Source organism: Eleginops maclovinus, chromosome 23 (genome assembly GCF_036324505.1).
Source record: "Eleginops maclovinus isolate JMC-PN-2008 ecotype Puerto Natales chromosome 23, JC_Emac_rtc_rv5, whole genome shotgun sequence".
Lineage (NCBI taxonomy): Eukaryota > Metazoa > Chordata > Actinopteri > Perciformes > Eleginopidae > Eleginops > Eleginops maclovinus.
The window spans coordinates 9897847-9921236 of NC_086371.1; the positions used below are offsets into that span (position 1 = coordinate 9897847).

Consider the following 23390-nt stretch of genomic DNA (forward strand, 5'->3'; position numbering starts at 1 on the left):
AGCATACAGAAAAGCACAATATAATCAATTGGAAAGCCTTTAGAAGCTAAAATGTGTTGCCTGGATTGCATTTACAATATTAGTTTAACAGAATATTCCTCCTGTTGCATTCTGGAAATGTAAGTTCAATTATTATGTAATGACCCCCTCCAATCCATTTGATATAATCATATAATGTTCTGTTGTACCAAACGCTGCTTTGCCTCATAACCCTTTGTGTCTCCATGTAAGGCTGGCCTCCCTTCCTCTTTCCATGTCAGTCTGTCAGTAGGTCTTGTGCAGACTTGCCCTCGTTTTCATCCAATCAGAAGCTACTGCCCCACGGCAGGCGGCCAATTGGAGGTGAGGTATTGCAGGGGCTTGGTGAAGAGGCCCCGCCCCGGACAGCTCAACTGCTCCATGTATGATGTAATGAGGCCAGATTTACAGGAGAGTCATAATTTCCCGAGACTCATTAAACTCACAGAAACATGATAACTTCACTTGGAAAAACTTAAATCATACGGATATAGTTTAATAAAAAAAGCCAAAAACATTTACAACAAAAAGTTATCTTTAGAGCCTAAGTGCCAAGATGCAAGACAGAAATTCATATTTTTATCTTAGATTTAAGTTTTATTTAACAGTTATAAATAGGTTATCAAAATAATAGTATCAGATATAAATCAACAGTCTGAAATCTGTTACAGGGTGAGACAACGCCCAGCTGCAGCAGTGACTGAACTCCAGTAACCTCGTGGGGACCGCACAGTTTTAACTGAATACAGTCTGCACCATGTGGGGCCCGCGAGGGGAACAACTGGTATGTCCCAGTACAATAAAACATCTCAGTGTTTCAGGTTCACACTGAGACATCAAACAGAGGTCCATATGCTCCCTAGACATCTGTAGCTGAGTTGCAATGTAAGTCTATTGGTTAAGTTGACTTGTTGTAATTAAGTTATAAATATCTACAATATACAATTGCACTTGCAACAAATTAATTGTAATGTTTAACATTTCGACAAGTCAATTGATGGTTTCTAGAATTATATCATCTCTACTGATAAAATGTTAAAAACAATTGCCATTTGTTGAGATATCAGTGGTGTCATTATGTGTTATTCTCAGCTGATTTGACTGTATTCAGGTTTTAAGATGGAAAATCAAACTTGTGGCTTTTATCAAAAATGTTTTTTCATGGGTTTGAAATGAAAGGTAAAAACAAGGTCAAACAGATCAATAAGTTTAATCGGAAAACACTTTAAAGTATTTTTACATTTTACAACGTATATTTGAGTTAGGGGTATTAAAATATTCATTCTGAGTGGTCTATACTTACTCAATAATGCAGTGAGTTATCAGTGTGCTAGAAAAATGAAAGTAAGTATGTTTAATTTTTTTAAATAATTGAAAGAATACTATTTCATTAACAAAAATGGAAAATGGAATGAAACAAATGAAATGGGAAATGATGTTACATTTTAGATAAGATGTTTTTGTGTTAAGTCACTGAGGTCAGACTTTCCCCAGGATGAACAAACAGCCGTCCTGCAGATAAACAGAAGTCGAAACATGTCTCACATGATGACCTGGTATTTGGCTGTGTTACTCTGTTACTGCATGAGGCTTCGTCGTGTCTCCACTATAGCAGGAAAAACAAGCTGCAGTTAGAACAGATTGGAAACACACTAACAAGAAATCTGTCCCATTTTAAATCACAACATCTGTTTCAAACATTTCATATTCGGTGTATTTAGTTAAATGTGTCTAATTTGTCAAAAACAAATGTTATTAAAACAAATAGAATAAAAAAGTTTATCAAAACTAAGTTATCTTTGTATTTCTGGATTTTCTTTTATCCTCCAAAAACAGCTTTAAACACATAGGCTGGTATAAAGTCAAGTCATATCAGCCTTGTTTATTTAGCCCAATTTTTAAAAATCACACAAGTTCCTCGGGGGGCTTTACAATCTGTAAGGAATGTGACACCCTCTGTCCTTTAAAACCCATGCTTCAGATAAGGAAAACCCCAAACAAACCCCCTATTAAGAACAAGATGCAACACTATGCAGGAACAAGAGAGAAAGTCCCAGGTTGGATGATGAAGCAGCACAGAGAAACCTCAATTAAAGACAGTGGTGCGTGTGGGACACAAACAGCAGAAGGTTGTTCAGAAGCACTTGTTTTTATAAAGTTAATATTTTTACTCTCATTATCATTTATTTAGACTGAGCAGAAGACAGGAATATGAAAACAGGAGTAAAGCAATAAAACAAGATATTTTAGTGACCTCAATATCAGTTTAAGTGTATTTAGAATATCTTCACAGCTTTAACTCAGCCAGTTCTTATAGACAGAAATGAATTCCATGACTTAATATTATTTGCTGAAGGGCTGAGATGTCCAGATAGAAGAGCTGAGGGCCGAGAACCGAAGCCCTGATGTACTCAGGAGAAAATCTGGACGTAATATTAAAGGAACAAAATAGAGCTGCAACCAACAACGTTTTCATTATCAATCTATCTGCCAATTATTATTAGATCATTCCAGTGGTCCAGAAAACAGGACAAGTCATTTTCAGTTTGCAGTCACAATATGCCTTTTGTGAAGTCCAAAACCCAAAGATATTCAGATATAAAATAGTTGGCTGATATTTTCCTATTGATCAAGTAATTATCCAGCAGTCCAGTTTAAAATATAGATACAATTGAAACCAGGCCAGAGCTCTCACAGCCTTGAAGCTAAGTTATCTGTCAGAGAATAAAACATTGATATTACGAGATGAGATGAAATAGTAGACACTAGTATTTGAGCCCACTGAGTTCAGATGCAGGAAGTTAAACAGGCAACAGATTTGCTCTTTTCAATTTGAATATTAACAGAGTCACTGTCATTGGTTCCCCCTAGTGGATAAAATACATTCAGACAACACTGTATTTCTGAGTTTTCAGGAGGCAATTTAAACATTTCCAATCCTCATTTTTGACCTTGCACAAAAACCATCTCGACCCAGAGGTTCAAAAACTGTTCCTTGCTTTGGAGATTTCTACTGAATCACAGTCTATCAGTACATAGAGCATCTTACATGGAGATGTAGATTCTGAGAACCTCTAACACGTCTTATCCTTGTTGGCTTAGAGTAAAACTATAAATACTAAATCCTACTGTAGCCACACACATCTACAGGAAGGTCATGATGACAGAGAAGTGACGCAGTGATCTGTTACACAGCAATATTTATGTTAGACTTTAGCCACCAGACCATTTAAGGCTGTAGCAGCGATACCACTTTGTGTCAGGATGAGTATGTTTATGAATTAAACATTTCATTTATAAGAGGAAGAGTTACTTATTCTAGCCAGCAGAGAAGAAGACAATCTCAACAAGACAATCTGCTGACGATAAAGGCTTTGTGAGTCTGGTAACGGGCTCAGAAACAAGCGAGGAGGTGGACCTTGAAATGAGATTTGTTTAGTCAACATTCATCTAGTTTTCTATCTGTGGGAAGGCTGATTATTAAGAAAAACAAAACTATGCACCTCCAAAAACAAACTATGCACCTCCAAAAAACAAGAGAAAACTCTGCTGGCCCAAACCGAATATATCGAGACAGGAGTAGACACTTTTCTCTGCTTCGTGTGAGTTTTCAAAATGCTGTGAATAGTCTAGGTATTTTTCAGGCATAACCATCACATGACGCTTACACAATACCTTAAACGGGAAATTTACATGAAAAATAGAAGTAATTTACCCTTTCACAATATTTTGTATAGCTCTTAACAAGGTACATTTGAACAACTTTTCCAGATTCTCAAAACATCTATCATCTCTTATCCTAGTTGTTACTAAATGTAAATTAAACCTTTAATTTGTTAGATTCTTAGTGTAACAAACTGTACATATTAACTGTGATCATGACAATTTAATGCTTCCCAATTTTTTGCCTAACCGAGGACGAACTGTGAATGACGAGTGAACGCGAGAAAAAAACGTTCCTTTTAGAAATGACTGATTATGCAGATAAAACACGAGATTATGTGAAAAATAACTTTTTACTCCTATTTTAAAGTAGCATAAGTTCTAATTCAAGCTTATTACTAACCTTAACAATGACGTCAACATATTTTAGACCCTTTTTATGAGATCTGATTGTTTAAAATATCATACGATATATGAAAAAGAATGTGGCTGAGTGCTGATTCTATGTCTTAAGGCAATTATAAAATGAGTTGTTTTAACTTTCTTTTACTATGTTTTTTTGGGACATTTTCATCTTTATGTGACAGCTAGACAGTGGGGACAGGGGGATAACATGGCGTAATAATGGGGATGGTGTGAAACAGAGGTTAATAGAAGCTTTGATAACGTACAGACCATAACTCCACTGAGAGGAACAATAATGGTTTTACAATATTTACTCATATTGCCAAACACTACTGTGCGATAAGCGTATTTGGTTTAAATATAAAGGGTTTCCTTCAGATACAGCACAGATTAATCTCATGGTTCTTTGTTCGATTTTCTCTGAGGGGCAAATTATCCGTGATTTAAATTGTATTCAGTAAAATGTCTGTGGCAGAAGCAATAATTTGAAAGACGCCCGGGGGAAGAGTTCTCCCGCGAATATTCAATTCAGCAATCATTATAATAATTCAATTGACAGAACAAAGAGATAATAACGATGATTCACAATCATGCTTTATTCTTGTTGATTTCTTATAAAAGAATCAAATAAAAGGCTCTTCACACACTGCTCAGTCTTTCAGTCGTGCAGGATCCCATTTTCCATAACTAAACTATACTTTTCTTCACACCTTAAGTCTCTTCATCTTAAATATCTTTTATTAGTTTGTGAATTCAAACCAAAACATCATTGATTGTCAACACAAAATCTGTCTTAGCACCAGTACAATAAAACTGTACTTCAGCTTTTTTTGTTGAGAAATACTGTTCTTAAACGAGGGAGGAAAATCTCTGAATAAAGGGATCCTAATAAGTACATTTCAAAATGAAGCACCGACCATACAAAGCAACTTATTTCAAAGACAGGTTTGTCCGATACACAAGAGGTCAAATATATTAACGACTATTAAATTAAGCACAACAAACAGTGTAAATAAAACACTGCAACACAAAGAACTCTGGGATCTGGGGACACCATATCAGGATGTGGCTGCAGTTGAGAGGGCGCAGGCTCTGGACGCAGAGATGGGACTACTTTTCCTCTGAGAGAGATCCACAGGATTCTGTATCAGTTCAAGATGAGTGCAACCTGGGGACTGGAGAACTCTGCCATCGGTCCAACTCTGTAAACAAACTCTTAATCTCAAGGTCCAAAAAAAACAGAAACACTTATTTTATACTGCGAGCAGGGACGGCTCAGCGCTGCCTGCGTTTACTTTGTGAAATGTCAAGGAGAAATAAACATCGTAAGCTACCTAGGTCAGTCCAGTAATGATTTCCTAAAGTGAAAAATGAATAACAATGGAAATGATTACGTCTGAGTATTATGTGCCGTGGTCTCCTCTCTGCAGGTCTCCCAGGTTGACAGAGGAGCCATCCGGGCCAGAGGCCTCCCTGACTTAAATGTCTTAGCTTCAAGAGTTCACCAAAATAAAAGCCTTGGTTTATATCCCATCGAAGAAAAAAAAAACGTTTTCCTCAGGAACAAAAAAAACCTCCTAAACATAATTTGTCGTTTGCCACTAGAATACATTTATAGAACCAAATGTTTTAACCCTGATGGCAAGATATACATATACACTACCATGTACATACATAATCAATACAAAAGGTTTGCTCAATAGTTCTGTATTCAAATATACCTATAGATAGGAACCTGAAAGCTGCTTTCCAGCACCGACCACTCCCGTGTGCAGGTCTTTGTGATCACTTAATCAACTTTTGTCTGAGGTCAAAGGTTAGAGGTGGAGTGTCGTGACTGTAGTTAAAACCCTTGACCCATGTGACATCGGACGGAGAGGTTTCCTCTAGCTGTTGCTGGCAAGAAGGACTCGGGTTGACAACAGTTTGCACATTGGAGGAGTGCTGTGTGAGGGAGGCTATCGGCTGTGATGCTTCCCCGTGTCTGTCAGTGTCTCCTGCTCCTCATCCTCCTGCAGGATGTGGATGGAGGAGCCCAGTAGTCTTTGGAGCTCTGGTACACATCGCACCAGATCTACAAGTCCCTCATCTTCCTCCTCCTTCTCTTCCTCCTCCTTGTCCTTGTTTTTGCCTTTTTGAGGGGAAGCCAAGGCAGAGCTCACCTGGCTGATCGACACCTGCTTTGACAGCTCAGTGCGCGACAGATTCACCACCTCCAGGTGCGGGTAACGCGCCCGGAAGATCCGTGTCGACATTTTCAGACGCTTCAGGACGTCGGTCAGGAGGAACCAGTTGCAAAAGCTGGAAGAGATAAATTAGGAAATATGAGTTTGAACTAGAAACAGAAAACTTGCCATTTTAGGTTTCAATTGTCTGAGGAGGGGGTATACTCTAATGAACACATTACCTCCAAAACACATCAATGAAAGCTACAGACTGATGAGCTCCTCTCACAGTTCAGGACTGAATTATTTAAAGTTTATTTTCTTCTTCTTTTACACGCCCACTTCAAACTGCTAGTGTGGACTCTTTGAAATAAATATTGGGTAACAAGAATTGTAGAACCAGTTTTGGAGCTTGACCCACACTAACAAGTAAACACCATGATAAATACACCATGCTATCTTGGCCACTGAACTCGCAAGTTTTCCAACATTAAAGCACTACCATAAATCAATGAAGTATCACTTGAAATCGGGTTTACACGAGGTGCTTATTAGAAGTTAGAGGAACGAGATGGGAGACACAAATCTTTGATGTACCCTAATTAACTTAGGACTGTTGTTTGAAACACCAATGCAGAACTTCTTAAATACTGTTGTCGATATTTTTCTAATGTTCATCATCCCACACTTGAGTCTATGGGTACTAAGAAACTGCGCCAGTGAAGATGTTGGTATATTATCAGGAGACACGGTGTAAATATCAACAGCACTCCACTGTGTGTGATTCTGTTTTTACTGGAAGCAGAGAAAACAAGTCTCTATGAAACTGTTGATGTATTGCAGCCCTGAGTCAGAGCTATCACTGCCTGCTACCGTCAGAGCTTAATTCAAATAAACATTGAGAGCACGGTGAAATTTAATTTAATTTAACTTATTTTTTTATGGGTGACATTTATACAGTCGAATTTCAGAAGGGAGTTTTACAACCCACAAATCATCCTCTTTTGAAAGCTAAATATTATCACCATATTAGGGTATTACCTGAAAATCTGCATTTGTCTTTTTGCATCCGTATTAAAAACTGATGATATTTTTGTGAACTCACCCTTGGGTTAGTGACACCTGCACATGATAGCAGGGTAACAGAGGCTCGGAGGAGAACTCAAACACCAGGCAGTCTTTGTCCGAGTCGGGATCAGTTTTCCCTGGTGCCTCCTCCTCCAGATCCTGATGCTCATCAGATAGCAGGAAGTCCCAGCACGGCTCCTGCTCCGTCTCTGTGAGGAGAAGGGAGGGAAGGAGGGAGGGAGGTGAGATGCAGAGCAGCTTTCGCACCAAGCTGCATCGATAATCAGGGTTCAGACGCCCTCTAGTGGACAGTCGCTTCACAACAACCACACTACATCTGGTTGAGCTGTGATCATTTAAAAGAACACAAACTTTATGATGTCAGTCGCAGCTTGAGGTTGATTTCACCCTACAAAGTCATAGCGATATGGAAATGATGTTAACAAAGCGCATGATTTTAGCATTCGTTTCTCAAAATATGTAGTTTCTGCCTATTTGTGCCAGCAACACAGGCCTAAATTTATATTTTAGGATGTTTTAAGATTGAATGTTATTGTATCATCACAAACAGAGAAAACATTATAGATTACTAATAAGAACTACGATATTGAAGAAATATAAATTATATTTATCCTTGTTGTGGGTGACATGGTTTTGCCTCTACAATTTATCTAAAAAGCTGAACTTTACTTTCTCTTTCTTGCATGCAGCTGTAATCCGCTTCATTCTCCCCTGGAGAACTGGCTCTCTGTGGCTGTTAAAAGCACAACTCCGATGCTGGTTCACTACGGTAACTAACATCTCTCCTTATCTCGGTGCCGAGCCGCATCCCGGGCCGCATCCCGGGCCTACAATCTACAACAATTTCCCTGCAGCGACCTGATCATCGCTGCCTCAACTCGACTTCCTCATGACCAGCGGAGGATTTAGTATATTTCTTTGATTGAGAACAGATTCTGATTTCAAGGTTTCTTACCAAACAGGGAGCTACTGAAGAAATCCCAGGGTAAACTGGAATCCTGTTCTTTGCGGCCTTCCAGATCTGTGAAATACTCTGTGGGGAAGAAATTAAAAAGTTTACATGTCAACACTTGGATCTGCATTATGTTTAATTCTTAAAGAAATGAAGACAAGGCTTCACATTAATATTTGTCCACTTTTCTGACTGGTTGGATAACTGGGATTATTCTCTGACAACAATAGACAATACAAAAAGCCCGGGTTGTATCGAATAGTACAAAGCACAACGATTAGCAACACTAATATAATCAGTATTATTCTATTTGTTTGAATTAGATTACAGTGTTGTCTGTGTTTGATTATTTCCAGCTTGTGAGATCCAAACATTTCTAGTAACTCCACAATTATATTAAATCCAAAAGGCAACATTTACTGAACATTCCCAAAACACGTATTTATCCAATTAAATGTTCTGCCTGAATCCATAATTGATTGAGTTTAGCCTTTCCAAAAAGTGTCAATGCAGTTAAACCACTGATGGCTCTCCTGCTTTCCTCACTACAAAAGGAGGCACACACCTGAGTCATTCAAAGATAGCAGCACTCACATATCATCACTTTCCAGGGTAAGATTTATTTTGAAGATGTACGGATGATGCAATTAAACATGACAGACATTCCTTGGAAACAAATAAAGCTTTACATGTAAAACCAAATACATTTGTGTTAGTGACCGAGCCTTCATTTCTATATTTACCTGAGAATACACTGCACTAAACCCTGATGCAGCAGACAGGTTAATAGAGACAGAAACACTCAAAGTGCTGGCAAAGATTCCTAAAACTGTTCAACTCTAGCAACAGAGACGGCAGAATAAGTTAGAGAGCACAGTCAAAAAAAGACTAAGCTAGGTTGAAGATTTTCTAAAAGGGTCCAATGTTGTAGAAATGTTCCAGGAGGCCGGATGTGTAATGAATCACTTTGCCTTTCTTAATGATTACGGGTGTAACTGTTCTGAAACCGCCAGCCTGATGAGCTCTAATAACGTAACAATGCAGAGCTCTGAGGATGGCTGCTAACAGACCTGAGATTGCAAGTCAATTAGTATTTGTTTACTAGTCCAATGTCAGGGCAGGTTGGTCCTTTTGTGTTTTGTTCATTTAAATGAACATAATGAATGAAGTGGTTCTGTATACGATTTAATAAAACTCAGATTTATTTTTATTACACTCCTATTAATTATCATCAATTGTATCTTCTGTAGCAGCTAGGTTTAAAGAAGGGATAGCACTGTAGGTGAGAAAGGCTGAAATAAGTCACGGTAAACTGGTTTGATGAAGAGCATTCTTAACTCAAACCATTATCAAGTCATCTGGGAGAGGTAATATTTACTGTGCTGCACTGAATGTAAAACAAGTAGAAGGCAGCTCTATGGTGACATTTAACTCGAGTCCAGTAGCTAAAGCTCCTGAATATTTCCTTTCAGTAGGACAACATTTAAATAACCAAACTCAGATATGTGACAACGAATTATTATTTCATTTTCATGTAACGTTTCAACGTGAAAAACGAGGTAAAACCGATCCAGTATCTTACAATTTAGAAATATATGTATTCATCCAAATAGTTACTGATGGAAAAGGAGGTTAATTAAAACGTTAACTACCTGTGAGGAAGGTCTTCATGCTGGGGCTATGAGCCAGTTTGACCGGAGTGTGTCCAGAGTAGGTGGCCAGAGTCGGGTCAGCCCCGTGGTTCAGGAGCAGCCAGACGATAGGGAGGTTATCACTCGCTACGGCATCATGAAGTGGCCTGAAGAAGGAACAAAATAAAGGTCTTTCAGCAATCACAAAACTTCTGAGCACTTTGTATGGAGTGTCAGATGTGTGGGATGTGAAGTATTACCACTCCAACAACATCTCACCAAGATATGCAACCACTATATAATCCTCACCATGGTCACATCTTGGAAAAATACAATATGTTCAGCGTTGAAAGCTTCTAAAGTCATCCCAACTTCATGATTATTTCTAAATGTCTACATGGTCATGTTCATTCCCTGCTTAATGACTTCATTAGAATAGATCAGCAGCATACCACTAGAATCAACACGAGGACCTGAGTAAATGTTAGCAGTCGAATGGCATTACCAAGAAACCTCTTTTGGACAATCAGTGTTCTCTGTTAAAGGAGAAAATTAAGTCAGTCTCTTTGCTCATTACTGCTCCCACCACCTGTAGATAGTGAATATTTTCAGGAGTGAGTTAAATAACGAGACAAATTTTGAGGATGTTAAAAAAAAATCCCACTAAATATTCTATAAAACTTCACAAAGACTGTGCGTTATGACAGATGGCTCCGAAAAGCAAGTGAACGGAAATTAAAAATGTATTGTTTTGTAACACATGACGTTTGCCAAGGTGAACAAATAAGTTCAATGCTAAAATTTGTCACAAACGATTAACACCCACGATAAAACTCATTTCAACTTACTACAAACTGTTATTATGTTAAAGCAGCACATATTCATTCATAATTTTAGTATGAATTGTAAATCCTAGGAGGGAGGTTTGATTCAAAGCCTATTATGCTAATAACCCAAAAATATATATTTAAATTCAACTTTGATTCCACCCACTGAAAACTAACACCGCTGATCATGCCCATGAAGCCTCACCGTGTCCCGTCCTGAGCGCTACAGTTGACGTCCGCGCCGTGTTTCAGCAGCATCTGGACGATCTGAGTCCAGCCCCGAGAGGACGCCTCATGGAGAGCTGTGTAACCGGCATTATCACGCCGGTTTACCTCCCTGATGTCCTTTTCAAGACAGTACTGAACCACATCCTGTAGAGCAGAGGAAGCACACTGTGTCACATCATGATTCAAAAAGGTAAGCTGGTTTGCTGGAGTAACATCTATGTTAGCAATACTAAACAGCTGTATTTTACCTGATAGCCCAAGCGTGCGGCCCGTTGCAGCAAAGTCTCCCCGGCATTTTTGTTGACAATCAGCCGACGGACCTCTGGAGGAACAGGTTTTTTGGGTGGAGACTCAGAGCCGCTGATTCTGCCCGACGAGCCTTTCTTAGTTGATGGAGATAACGGCAAACTTTTTGGAGTTGGTGGGGGGCTTTCTGTTCTTTTTACATCAGCACCATCAACGTCCAGGGGAAGGGATGCTGCACGCTTGCCCAAGCTGCTGCGTTTGGTCTTAATCTAAAATACAGATTTATTGATTAGAGCGTGTACAACAGTTATGGCAATGACTCCCACTCTTCTTCAAAGCCGGCTGCTGTCATAAATGTGACAAACATGGCATTTATCTAGCCACAGGGGGGCACTGTAAGCTAATATATTCATGGCACATTGTAGTTTATTCCTATCCTGAACTATAATCTAACAAGCAGCTGCAGCAAGCGACTTACCTTCTGCTCATCGTTGTCACCTATGTGCTTGCTTTTGAACTTCCTCTTCCCCGCAGGCTTGTCATTGCACTCTGGTGAGAGCTCGCTCTCCTGGTAGCGAATCGACCCCGAGCGAGTGAACGAAGGTTTCCTTGGAGGAGCCTCAGGACTGTTAGCTGTGGGACTCATACACTGATCCACCTGTGGATCTGTAATTAGAAATGAGATGGTTGTTAACAGAATTTTCCACGTCTTTCACTTAAATACTTAACTAAACTTAAGTTATAAGTCCTTTAACGTAAATGAACAAATCCTATATACCTATAAACTGATGAGTAGTTTACTAAGTTAAGTGCAATTTCCTCAATACTACAGTAAATATACCTTGTTACACTACACCTCTGGATTTGAGGTCATGCTGTGAGGTACCAAACATATAAACACAGTGAAAATCCACAAACAATCTTAGTATCTCATCATCTCATATTGTAACGTTGATGTGGCCCTGCTGCTATAGAGCAGCTTCTCACTCTCTCTCTTCTGCCAAGCCGAACATGGAGAATGGAATATTTTAGGGACCGTTTTGTGGCGACATCAGACAGCATGGTGCTTCCTGAACCAATGGCCCTTAGCTTAGCCATCATATCTGCTGAAATAGAGTGGCTGCTGTCTGTGAGACACTCTGCTCTGCTTTCTGCATTATTGTACTCATGTTTGCATTATTTCTGTATATTCTTCACAAGTAGACCTGATGGTGTAACAAGTATCTGATGTGCACATCTCACACAGGTGGCACCTCGAGGATATAAACATATATACGTACATATGCTGTCTTCATTATCTCCGGTATTTGTATTGTTTCAAATGAATCGCAGAATGTTGTCTTTTCAATTCATAATGCTCTTAATGCTTTACCCTTGTACCTTTTCAACACTTCATTACATTTCATTAAGCTGATGCTTTTATACAAAGCGACTTACAATTAGTGCAACAAACCATGAAGATAGAAATTCAGAACACCAAGAAACCTGCAAGGGCATCTGCTTTTTAATAAGTCAAACCTTTTTAATTGCTAGTTTATTGGATTTTAAAAAGCCAACATTTTTCATTTATTTTCACAGAAATGAGAAGGTTTTTATTTTACAGCCTTCAACAAATGGATTTTCTGTTTTTATTAATTACCAATTTAGCACTTTTACATGTTATAATAATTTTGATTATAGAAACCTCTTTTTGGTCACTTCTAAATGTATTATGTTGAATTCCTAAATGAATACAGTTTTTCTGGTCTTGCCATCTTTGCCCCCATCTTTGTTGATCAGAAGCTAATGCAAACAATATATTTAAATAAGGTTTTGAAGGTAAAAACAAAGACATGTATGTATTTGATATTATATTTAGGTGAGTTACAATACAATTGCAAAGTTTGGAGCATCCAAGATGTTTAACTTTGTCAGAGTCGGCCTTAATATGAGCTGCCGCTTACCATCATTTTTTGATATCATTCATCTGCCTTTATTTTTATATATCATTAAAACAATCAATCGATAAGTGATTTGATCTTTAAAGTGTCTAACAATATTTCAAAATGTTTGACACGTTTTTATTAAAGTGCTCTGAAAAGACGTCTTTATGTGTTTAGCTGAACAACAGTGCACCAAATATAATTTCTAAAGAAAATCATTTTGGCCCCGGCCGTGGCGCAACTGACTGGGGCACCTGCACAGCACGCCGGCGACCCGGGTTCGATTCCCAACCCGTGGTCCTTTCCGGGTCCAACCCCGACTCTCTCTCCCACTTTCCTGTCACTCTCCACTTTCCTATCCGATTAAAGGCAAAAAGCCCCCCAAAAATAACGTAAAAAATAATAAATAACATTTTTGTTTAACAAATTATTTAAATGATTAATCAAGTACCTGACATAGATACATTTCTGTCAGTTGTACTTTTCTCTTCAGCCCTGAATTGCATAATTGCACTCTTAGAGAGTTCTACAAACTTTATAAATCATTTTGATCACATCTGTAACTCACAGCTGCACTTGTAATTAACACTTGAGCTGGAAACCGTTAATTAAAAAGTACTAATCTCTGGAGAGAAATTGCGTACCTGCTGGGACTCCGCTGTCAGACTCCTCGAGGTGATCTCCGTCTTCCAGCTTGTCTCTCTCAGTGATGTAATCCCCGGTCTGATACTTTTTGCTACGACATCGCCGGCGTTTCTTAGAAGCAGGCGTGTCACATTCTGCACTGGCCGTCTTCCCCTTGCTCTGACACACTCTCTCTGGCAGGGGGTTTGAGCGGGGCCTTCCTCTCGGACGGCGGGTAGGTTGCACGGGAGTCACGGGTGGTGACGGGGAACTTGGGGGAGGAGGCATTTGTGGGGGTGGAGGGGAAGGCGTAGCAAAACCCCAGAGGTCGAGTCGAGCATCATCAGCTCGCCGTCGTCCTCGCCTCAGTCTTGGGAAGAAGCTGCCTGTCGCGTCGGACTCTTTACAGGAAACAGCAGAGCGATTGAGAGACACCGGAGTCTCCACACTCTGAGCACCGCCGCCGCTATCTGTAACTGATTTAATCAAATTGAATTGTTATACATTCACAAGTGTCTATGCAAAGAAGTATGACTGACACATCAAAAACATCATCCAGACAATATGTGTGACAAGTTCTGTCTGCCTCTGAGGCTGACTGCAGGCTATTTATTTCCAGAACGAGAACTATGAGATCTACTTATAAGTTGAATGAAATGTTACATGTGGGATTCAACTGAAGCATCATTACATTTGTGATGGTTATCAAAAATGTGTCCACGTTGCAACAACTTTTCAAGGCTGTTCATGTCACATAATTATAAGATACAAAACATGGTACCTGGTTTGTTGCGTGCTGGTGGATCGACCTTGCTGGGACTGATCTTGTCCCTCGGAGTCGGCTCTTTACTCGGTGGGGTAAGTTTCCCCGCCAAAAGACTCTGCTCCAGCACAGGTGCACATTGTTTCTTCTGCTGGAATACACAGGGGACAAAGTGAGCATGCTGTATTGGATGCTATTGATCACAAAGCTTTCATGGTGACAGAAAGCTTTGTAACAGAATCACAATAAGCCCTTTGGAGTTAAATCATTAGTCATAGAAAGGCAGCTCTGTATCTCACATTTAATTGATGAAATCTTGGCAAGATTAACATGATAGCTACCTAAAATATCTTCCTAAAACTAAATCCAAGGAAGACATCAAAGTATCAAAAGACATTTTAGGCTTTAAAAGGGCAGAGATCATTTACCTTTTTTTGAGAAGACACTTTGGATGGAGTGAGTTTTGTGTCTTGCTTTTTCTTTGCTGCAGCCTTTTTTGATGAGTCCGTTGCCGCCTTCTCTTTTTCTGGCTTCTTAGGACTGCTTTTCTTTTGTTTGGCCGTAGAAGCTTTTGCTTTGGTTGGCGACTCCTCTTTGGTTCCGTTTGTTTTCTTCTCAAACTTGTCGCCTCCCGCCGCACATTGGCCTGTAAGAATAGATGCAACCATGCCCTCCAATTTTGCCCTGGGAGGACTGTCCAACACCCCACTTTCTTTCTTCAACATTTCCCCCTCTAACACCTGGGCCAGTTTGCTCTCCCTCCTGTTCCCATTTGTTGATGCATTGCTCCCAAAGAGATGAGACTTGCCAGCAGGCTTTGAGGAGCTCTGCCTCACTTGCAGTCCCACATGTTCTCCCTTGCTGCTGTTTAACTCTGTATTATTTTCCAAAGACTCAGGGGCATTTGCCTTCTCGTGCCTCTTTATAGCTTGAGTTGAATCCCCTTGAGATGGCACACCAGTCCATTCTTCCACAGACCAGTATGGTGGGTATTCAAAAGTAGAACTGTGTTTAGATTGGGTGTCGTGGCTCCCAGAGAGTGGATTCAAAACATCAGCTTTTCTTGATGCAACAGGTGAGAGTTGAGTCACACCCTCACCTGTCGGTGCTGTTATTTCGAGAGTTTGTTGCTTTACGATGGACACAAGGTTAGACAGGGGAGACTTCATTCTCTCCCAATTATCATCCTCTGGTTTGGACGGGCTGTGATGGGCACTCTGAAATTTCGATCTTTCCGTAGCTATGGTGCCTTTTGTTTTAGGAGATCCTTGTGAGATCTTTCTCTGAGCAGACGAGGGTTGGTGTGGAAGAGGAGTTTGCTGCTGCCAAGCAGGGCTGACGACAGTGTTGGAGAATGGCACCGCTGTTTTGCCAGCTCCAGATTTCTGAGGAGTCTGAGCACTGGCAGAGCTGGACAGGGCAGTGGTTAGGGCTCCTTTAGAGGGACAGTTCTTAGTTATGGCTATGCTGGTGTTTTTAACATGCTTGGTGCTGTGAGCATGTTGGTTTCCCCTCATCGTACAGGATGGCTTCTTTCCCCCTGTGGACAGCTGCTCTCCTTGGTCAATTATAGAAATAAACTCCTGCTTTGCAAAAGTCGGAAATTCATCAGCAAAAGCCCCCTTTCCGTCTTTGCCCCGTAGAGTAGAAGCCAGTATGGGGCTAGCCACACCTACATAAGTCCCAGGGATGTTTTTGATGGAGTCTTGTGGAGATCCTTTATTCCAGGTTGGTTTGGGCTCTGGGACCTGGTGATTCAGAGGCCTACTTATTTGCTTTTGATGAGATCCATTTCTGTGGGTGTTGGGTAAGATAGGGTATTGCACAGCTGAGCTATAATTTGTAGAATGAGTCCTATTTGAGTTTAGAAAATCTCTCTGATTCGACTCATTATTATGAGGCTCGATCATAGTGACTGGAGGGTCATTTATGCATTTTGGACGTTTTGATTTAGCAGATAAATCAAGAGGTACATCCCTTGGTTCAACAGAACAAGCTGTGTGGTCCTCCAAAGCAGAGGGAGGCGTCGTTTTAAGAGAGCCCATGGTTGTCTTGTCTATGCAGTTGCCTTTCTCCACATGGTTCAGCAGTCTGCTCTGAGAGGTGATGCTGGCCAGTGCAGAGCCACAGCAAATGGCAGCAGTGGGAGACAGTGTGTAGACGGTGGGTGCTGCAGGAGTTAATGACGGGTGCTGCAATGGTAGGGCAATAGCTGGTGAGGCGACCACTGAGGCTAAAGACGTATGCTCTCCCACAGATTTGGCTTTTTTAGTAGATGAATGGTTAGATTTAAGTTTGGACGACAATGTTCCAACTTTTTTCTCTGCAGCTGGAGTCCGGCCCACCGAGAACGGAAAGGGATAGGTCCGCATGAGAGGTGTCCCTCCAACACCTGAGCTTTGAGGCGGAATTTCTTTCTGAAACTGATTTGAGGTGGCTTCTCTCAAGGCTGCTATCTGACCCAATGCTGGTGGAAGAGTAATTTTACAAAGTGGGGAGGGGAAAATTAGTAGAAGGAAGGAAGGCAACGGGCTGGATCTGTTTGAACATGGTGGAGCACTGAAACCCAGGGGGAACACTTTGAACAGATTGTGTTTGCGGGTGTGATTTCTTACTGGATGTCACATTGCTATGACAGGGGTTGAGTGAGTCCTCCCGGACAAGTTTTATGCCACTTAACTTCTGAGGAGAGGGGAAGACCCCAGCACCATCACCCTTGAGTTTAGCAGCCTCTGCCCTTTTGTCTGCTTTCTTCTCAGAGTCGGACGTTGGTGCATTGTTGGGCTGTTGAGGCGGAGAAAGCTCAGGGCTGTGGTTGTAATTGCTAGTGTCCAGGCAGGCTTTTGCTGTCTTACAGTCTGTTGCTGGAGTCATCTTGTTTTGCTGACTGAGGGTAACATCTCCTCTGAACTCAGGGGGTAGCGTCTGGGGGGGATTTCCCACCATACTAGCAGACGCTTTATTTGGAGCACTGATCTCTCTGCTCACCGTGCCTCCATCCCCTACATTCATTAGTGTAGGATCCACCTGAGTAATAAGAGAAGATCATGAGGCCAATGTTGATTAGATAAGAGAAAATAATACTCTAATCTAGTTATCTTACTGTAATGGAAAAAACAATTACCTGCATAGGTGTTTCTTTAACACAACATGCCTCAGGGGTAGCAGAGTCAGTCGGGTGAGAGTTTTTCTTGAAATAGAGTGATAAACTGCAGAATACACAAGAAGAAGATCACTTAGTGTGATACACGCTGGTGTCATTTTAATTCCAATTACAGAAAAGACTTGCATTCAATCTTTCATGAATGAACACGGCCTACTCTATGCAACAGTCAGTGTTTCAGAGTAATTCAAATTTAGCAATAAAAAACTTCCCTTCTTTACGTCGGGCTTCCAGGCAAGCTATGTGACAATTTCCTCAAAGCATAAAAAACATTCAACAAAGAGAAGTGTGATAATCTGAACAATATATTTGTTCCTTGCTCCCTTTGGTTTCATTTGTTTGCACGCAGACAATACTAACAATTTGTCACACTTGATCGATCTGGAGAGTGAATTATCTTGACTAAAAATAGTCTGATCAGTAAGTGAAATGAGACCTAACGCATCGGTTGAAACACAGACAGATTTAGCGCCTGGCACTGACACGTAAAAGTCCACCATTCCCAAATAAATCACCTCATCACACTCCCAATCTGCATGTGTTTTCCGCTGCATGTTGTAGTGTAACTTTAACTCTTAAAGGTCTGCTGTTTGTTTAAACTATTTAATTCACACTGAAAATAATGTGGGCTTTCAAATGCACTTCAAACCTTTCTACCACAGGATATTAACACTGACACACTCTTCACACAAAAACGAAAGACTATAGCATACAATACATGATATTGAAAGATATTGTGATTCGGTTTGTCTCTTTATATGTAGTTATATTCTGCTGTCAGACATATTTAAACTTGCTTTGTGTTGTTTCAGGAGAGAGTAACAAAACATATAAAAATCAATACAAGAATTGTCAAGAGTAAAGCATCTGGACATAATAAAACGATCATCATTAGTTTCATTAAGCCCTATGACTTCAGGACAAATGCTTACACATCAGTCTAAAATAAAAGAGAGTCCTGTTTGTGCCCTGTAACAACCTCTGACCCTTGATATGCCCTCTCAGTAATATATGTATGAAGCATCCAAGTGTAACAGAAAAAATTATATTATAATAGTGAGCAACAGACTTAAAAGTTTGCTAATGGAGAAAAAGTGTTGTTCCTTATCCATCAATGGACTTATAGTATTTTTTTATTCCTGTGTGGGATTCAGTTTTAATGGGGGTCAGGCAGGGTGATCAACAATTAGACTTGAAGTTTCACATATTGATCACAACATCATTTCTTCCCCGATGAACTCTAACCAGCCATCAGCTTGTGAATAACAGTAAAAAATGTAAAAAAGATGTAGTCTGAAACATGGGATATACTCTCATAGACACGCCAGCAGAGCCCCTGTGCTGTATGTAGGTAGAGGAGAGCGCAGGCGAGCGCATCTGCAAGTAAATGAGACGTCTGCAAAAAGGGACTACAGGCAAAAAAAATGTATGTCAAAGCTTTGGGGGAATGGAAAATGTTTTACTCGGGAGTCAGTGAAACATAACGACTATGATGCACATAATGACTGACACACCAATCTCTGCTGGAATCTGCGAGCAAAGACTGAAAGGGATCCAGCGATGCAGATACCGCTCAGTGCAAGGAGGCTCTGCATTCATTACCGCACAACAGTTGCTTACAGCTAGTTTGTCTTTGTGCTGCGATCATAGGCGGTCTACTCCGCCACAACATTTGCATTCATCAGCTCTGATGTAGGCCACTAAAATGTATGCAGTAGTCCGGCACACGCGCCGTGGGCAACACCGCTCAGACAAAACAAAGTCAAGCCTGACATTACATCTGAGAAAAACAGCCCCGACCAAACCAAACGATTCTGTTGTAGCTCACTTCAGCCCGGTCAGCTCCCATAACATGACACAAAAGACACACGCCCCGATGTCATGTGTGGGGGGAAAAGTGCACAATGCATGTTGTGGCATAACACTTTGCTATCCTCCGTTGTAAATATCAGCACGAAAAAACTCTGGAGAGCTCCGGGTCGCTCTCTGTCGCTGGAGATGGCGAGCAGTGACTACAATGAGAGAATGGCAACCGGCTCTCAGGTGATCATCGGTGCATCCGCTAACAAATACTAGAACAAACTGCACATGGAGCCCGACTTCCTCTAAAACAATGCCCTAAATAACGCAGACAACATGGATTATACTGTTTGGGAAATGAAGGGTATATGTTTTGGGCATATTATAGTAAGTGACAGGAGAGATTTCCCAACATCGAGTAGATGCTGCTTCGGAGCAACACAATGTGGCAATGTGTCACATCTACGCCAGATAAGGTAAGTCAACATCAATGCAAAGCCACACAGAAAACACAAGGCAGAGCAGAACAAACACAACTCCTGACCACCATCACGCTGTTTCATCAACGACAAAGTAACAGTCTGCCAGTTAAAAAAAAACAAATAATCAATTCCATGAGTAACACGCAAATAGGAAGAAACAAAGTAGCCAACTGGACAAAAATAAAAGAGAGGTGACACAACTTATTGCACAGGATAGTGCTTCTGGAGTGGTCACCAAAAAGGAGGGCAAACAGTATATTTAACTCCACTGACCACCACGGGTATGTTTCCAGCTCCCTGCGCAGCGGAGTCTCCTCTCACTACTCCGTTGGTTTACATGTTGAGGCAGGCTACTGTTATTTATCCCCGGCCGACCTAATGTGAAGTGCTCCAGTCTCTCCTATCGGCCCTTTCGGTGGACAGACGGAACCACTTCGGCGTTGAAAAACATTCACCGAGCCCCCCGACCCAACGAGCCTCTCCTCTCCGTCCCCACCGCAAGACTCTCTCTGCCCAAATATCGAATAATTCCCGAGCTAATAAGCGGGCGAGATAAAAGATGTCTAATGACACAAACAGTTACCAACCCTCTCGTCCAGATGGCATGTGGACGACGCTACTGGCACGACTCGGATACGGCCGGGTCCAGCCTTTCGCCTCTGCCGTCCGCGGCTGCTCACTAATCTCGACGGTTTTTGGTTCTCAAAGTCCGGGGGGCGGGAGGGAGAGAGGAGGAGGGGAGGGTAGGGGTGGGGGGGGGGTCGTCAAGACAGTCCGTTCGTATCTCCAGTCTGGTGGGAGAGAGAGGGGCAGGAGGGTGCTCGGTGACAGCATGGGAGATGTAGTGCTGGGCTATCCACGCCCAGGATTAGACGCTGGAGAGGCTGGGAGGGGTGAGGACTGCAGGTACCGGCATGCAATGCGAGCTTCTGCCTGCTCAAGGGGAATGGGGGATCGCGACCAAAGAGTGTAACGGTGCGCTAAAACTGAAGTGGCTTCTCGGGGTAACGAAGTAATAAACTGTATTTCTGGTAACGAAAGCAGACTCTGAGTGGTAGTGATTGGGTGTTTGCGTTTCTGTGGCATGCAGGTCACTTAACAGAGTCACAGCAGCGGGTGATGGTTGCTGAACGGAATTGCCAAAATACAAAAAAAGAGTGGGAGAGGTTTGGTTTCTGTTGCAGGGGAATTAACACGAGGAAGCAAGACTCCGGGTGCTGGAGGCACTCCAGTTGCATGCTGTAAGCTGCAGACTGATGCAGCCTGGAGAAGATGGGGGAGCAGTAAAGCCTCTTCTGCTGATACTGAGTAGGATTTCAAAACCCATAACTACATGAGACCTGTCATCAAACAATAAGTTTCTGTCTTTTTGTGGCGATACAATGTATCTGACTTGACTTACACTTAACAGCTTCAGTTGTAAAAATAAATAAATAAACTAACAAAGCCCTGGAAGCAGAAAACATGCAGGCTGTTTTGTAAATATCATTGGTGTCTTCCCTTTACTGGACTGGCTTACAGAATATTTACACATTCTTTTGCAGACCAAAGTGTTATAGGAATTTGTAGAGCAAATATTATGATTCTCATCTTCAAGCTCCTCAAATATACTTTCTTTCAGTAAAAAAAACCCAAAACCCACAATTATTTTAAAATAACTAAAGAGACATAACATGCAGTGACAGGACAACTTTGCTCCCTTGATTAAGGTATTTTTCCTCATTAATTATGATTAACAATAATGTGGGCCGACTACATCCCAGCTGTGTTGAGCCCAATCAAACTACATCTATTTCATGATTTCATTGGTCTGTTTGAGCCGAGGTTTTGATGGTGTGAAGCCATTTTGTTGTCAAGAAGACTGATGATCACTTATTAAGAATTCTCAGTTTACTGTCATTCACATCTTGCAGTGCAGTATTTCAAAATCACATTTCCTGTCAGGTTTTAACTGGATTCATGTACCGTTTTCGACACAGAAACGGGCTGAGCACAGTCAAAGCAAAACTACTTTCTGTATAAGGCTTACATTGGAATTGTAGTCCTTAGTTCTCTCTACCTGCTCTTATTCATAAAACCAATAACCTTTAACCTATACTGAAATAATCCAAATGTGCTTCAGACAGCCACCAAGTCTAACACATCCGAGGAAAGACTATTTTTATAATACAAGCCACCATAGAAACCACTCTGTATGACGTTAAAAAAGAAGCTTCTCCTGCAGTTTATATTATCTTTCTAATATTTGTAAATGAATACAAATCCACTTTTGTTTACAACTTGTTCTATATTTTGAGTTTTAACAAGTGCACACATGAGAACAGCGTTTATTTAATTGAAATCAGACTATAACTCAAGTTATATTAAACAAAGACAGCTAAAATAATTATGGGATGACCAATAGCTAATATTTGACAGCATGTAAATGACAGCACATCTGCAACTTCCAGTCATAGCCCACACAAGTTTCAAGTATCATTTTCTGACTCACATCCACGAGATATTAAGTTGAATGCCACAATCACATTTGGGCACAGCTTAGCAGTACAGGTTACTCTGCTTTAATTAGGCCACTTGTCTTACCTGAATCATGAAAGCAGCGTTAGCCTGCTGTTTACAATGGTGTCCACTCCATTAGGCCAACAAATGTCCTACTTTTCTCAACACTTGGGGTAGTGAGGAAACCCTTGCACACACAGCGAGGCTGACTCTGAGAGTTTGTTTACTACCATGCACGATCTGTGTTTTGTTGCCTACCTTGAAAGCGATGCAGGACAACAAAAAAAACCTGTCCATCCGCCGAGAGCAGTAACCTACAAGCGGAAACTATTTCGCTGCCTTCCTATCGCGGAGTGGATCGGTGCCCTTCGCCATTCGCTCAGTAATGGCTGCGTGCAGGCAGACAAGTCGTTGACAGATGGCCAAATGTGAAATTGGGAAACCAAACAACGCCGATTGGTAAAAGGGGAAACGCGGATGTACAACACGGGGTCGGCAGAAAGCGGGAGTCTCACAAAGTCGGCAGCTGACACCTCGCATTGTGTCTGAGCCGGGGTAACCCGGAGACCTCAACGACCGCGCAGCAGCTATCCCGGTAGTGGCCGGCTGCTCCGGGCTTTCACCAATTACAGACGACTTTGGTTTCACAGGCTCCACATAGGATGTCTGAAGCAGTGGGGTTAAAACAACTTATTATTCATGCAATAATAAATCTCTCGAGCAGGGATGTGGTATTCTGCACATGCACTATGACAACTGCGATAGCACAGATGAGGCACGTTGTTTGTTTCGCAGGCCGGATTTTTTTACGATTGTCGTCTTCAAAGTGGGCATACATGGTCATCTATCTGTGAGTCATATTGGAGATTATCGACCCTATTTAGGCCGCCATGGTTTACAGCGACAAGGATGT

General features: G+C 41.2%; 1 protein-coding gene across 1 annotated transcript; it reads right to left on the reverse strand.

Annotated features, from left to right (window-relative positions):
- Positions 1-4658: 4658 nt before the first annotated feature.
- bcorl1 (BCL6 corepressor-like 1) lies at positions 4659-22862 on the reverse strand. Its single transcript, XM_063875665.1, is given in 13 exon segments — positions 4659-6387; positions 7357-7528; positions 8296-8373; positions 9945-10090; positions 10956-11122; positions 11227-11493; positions 11703-11890; positions 13791-14246; positions 14552-14684; positions 14962-17037; positions 17039-17560; positions 17658-17742; positions 22736-22862. Coding segments are annotated over 12 exon segments (4554 nt in total). The 5' UTR covers positions 17664-17742; positions 22736-22862; the 3' UTR covers positions 4659-6044.
- Positions 22863-23390: the final 528 nt, after the last annotated feature.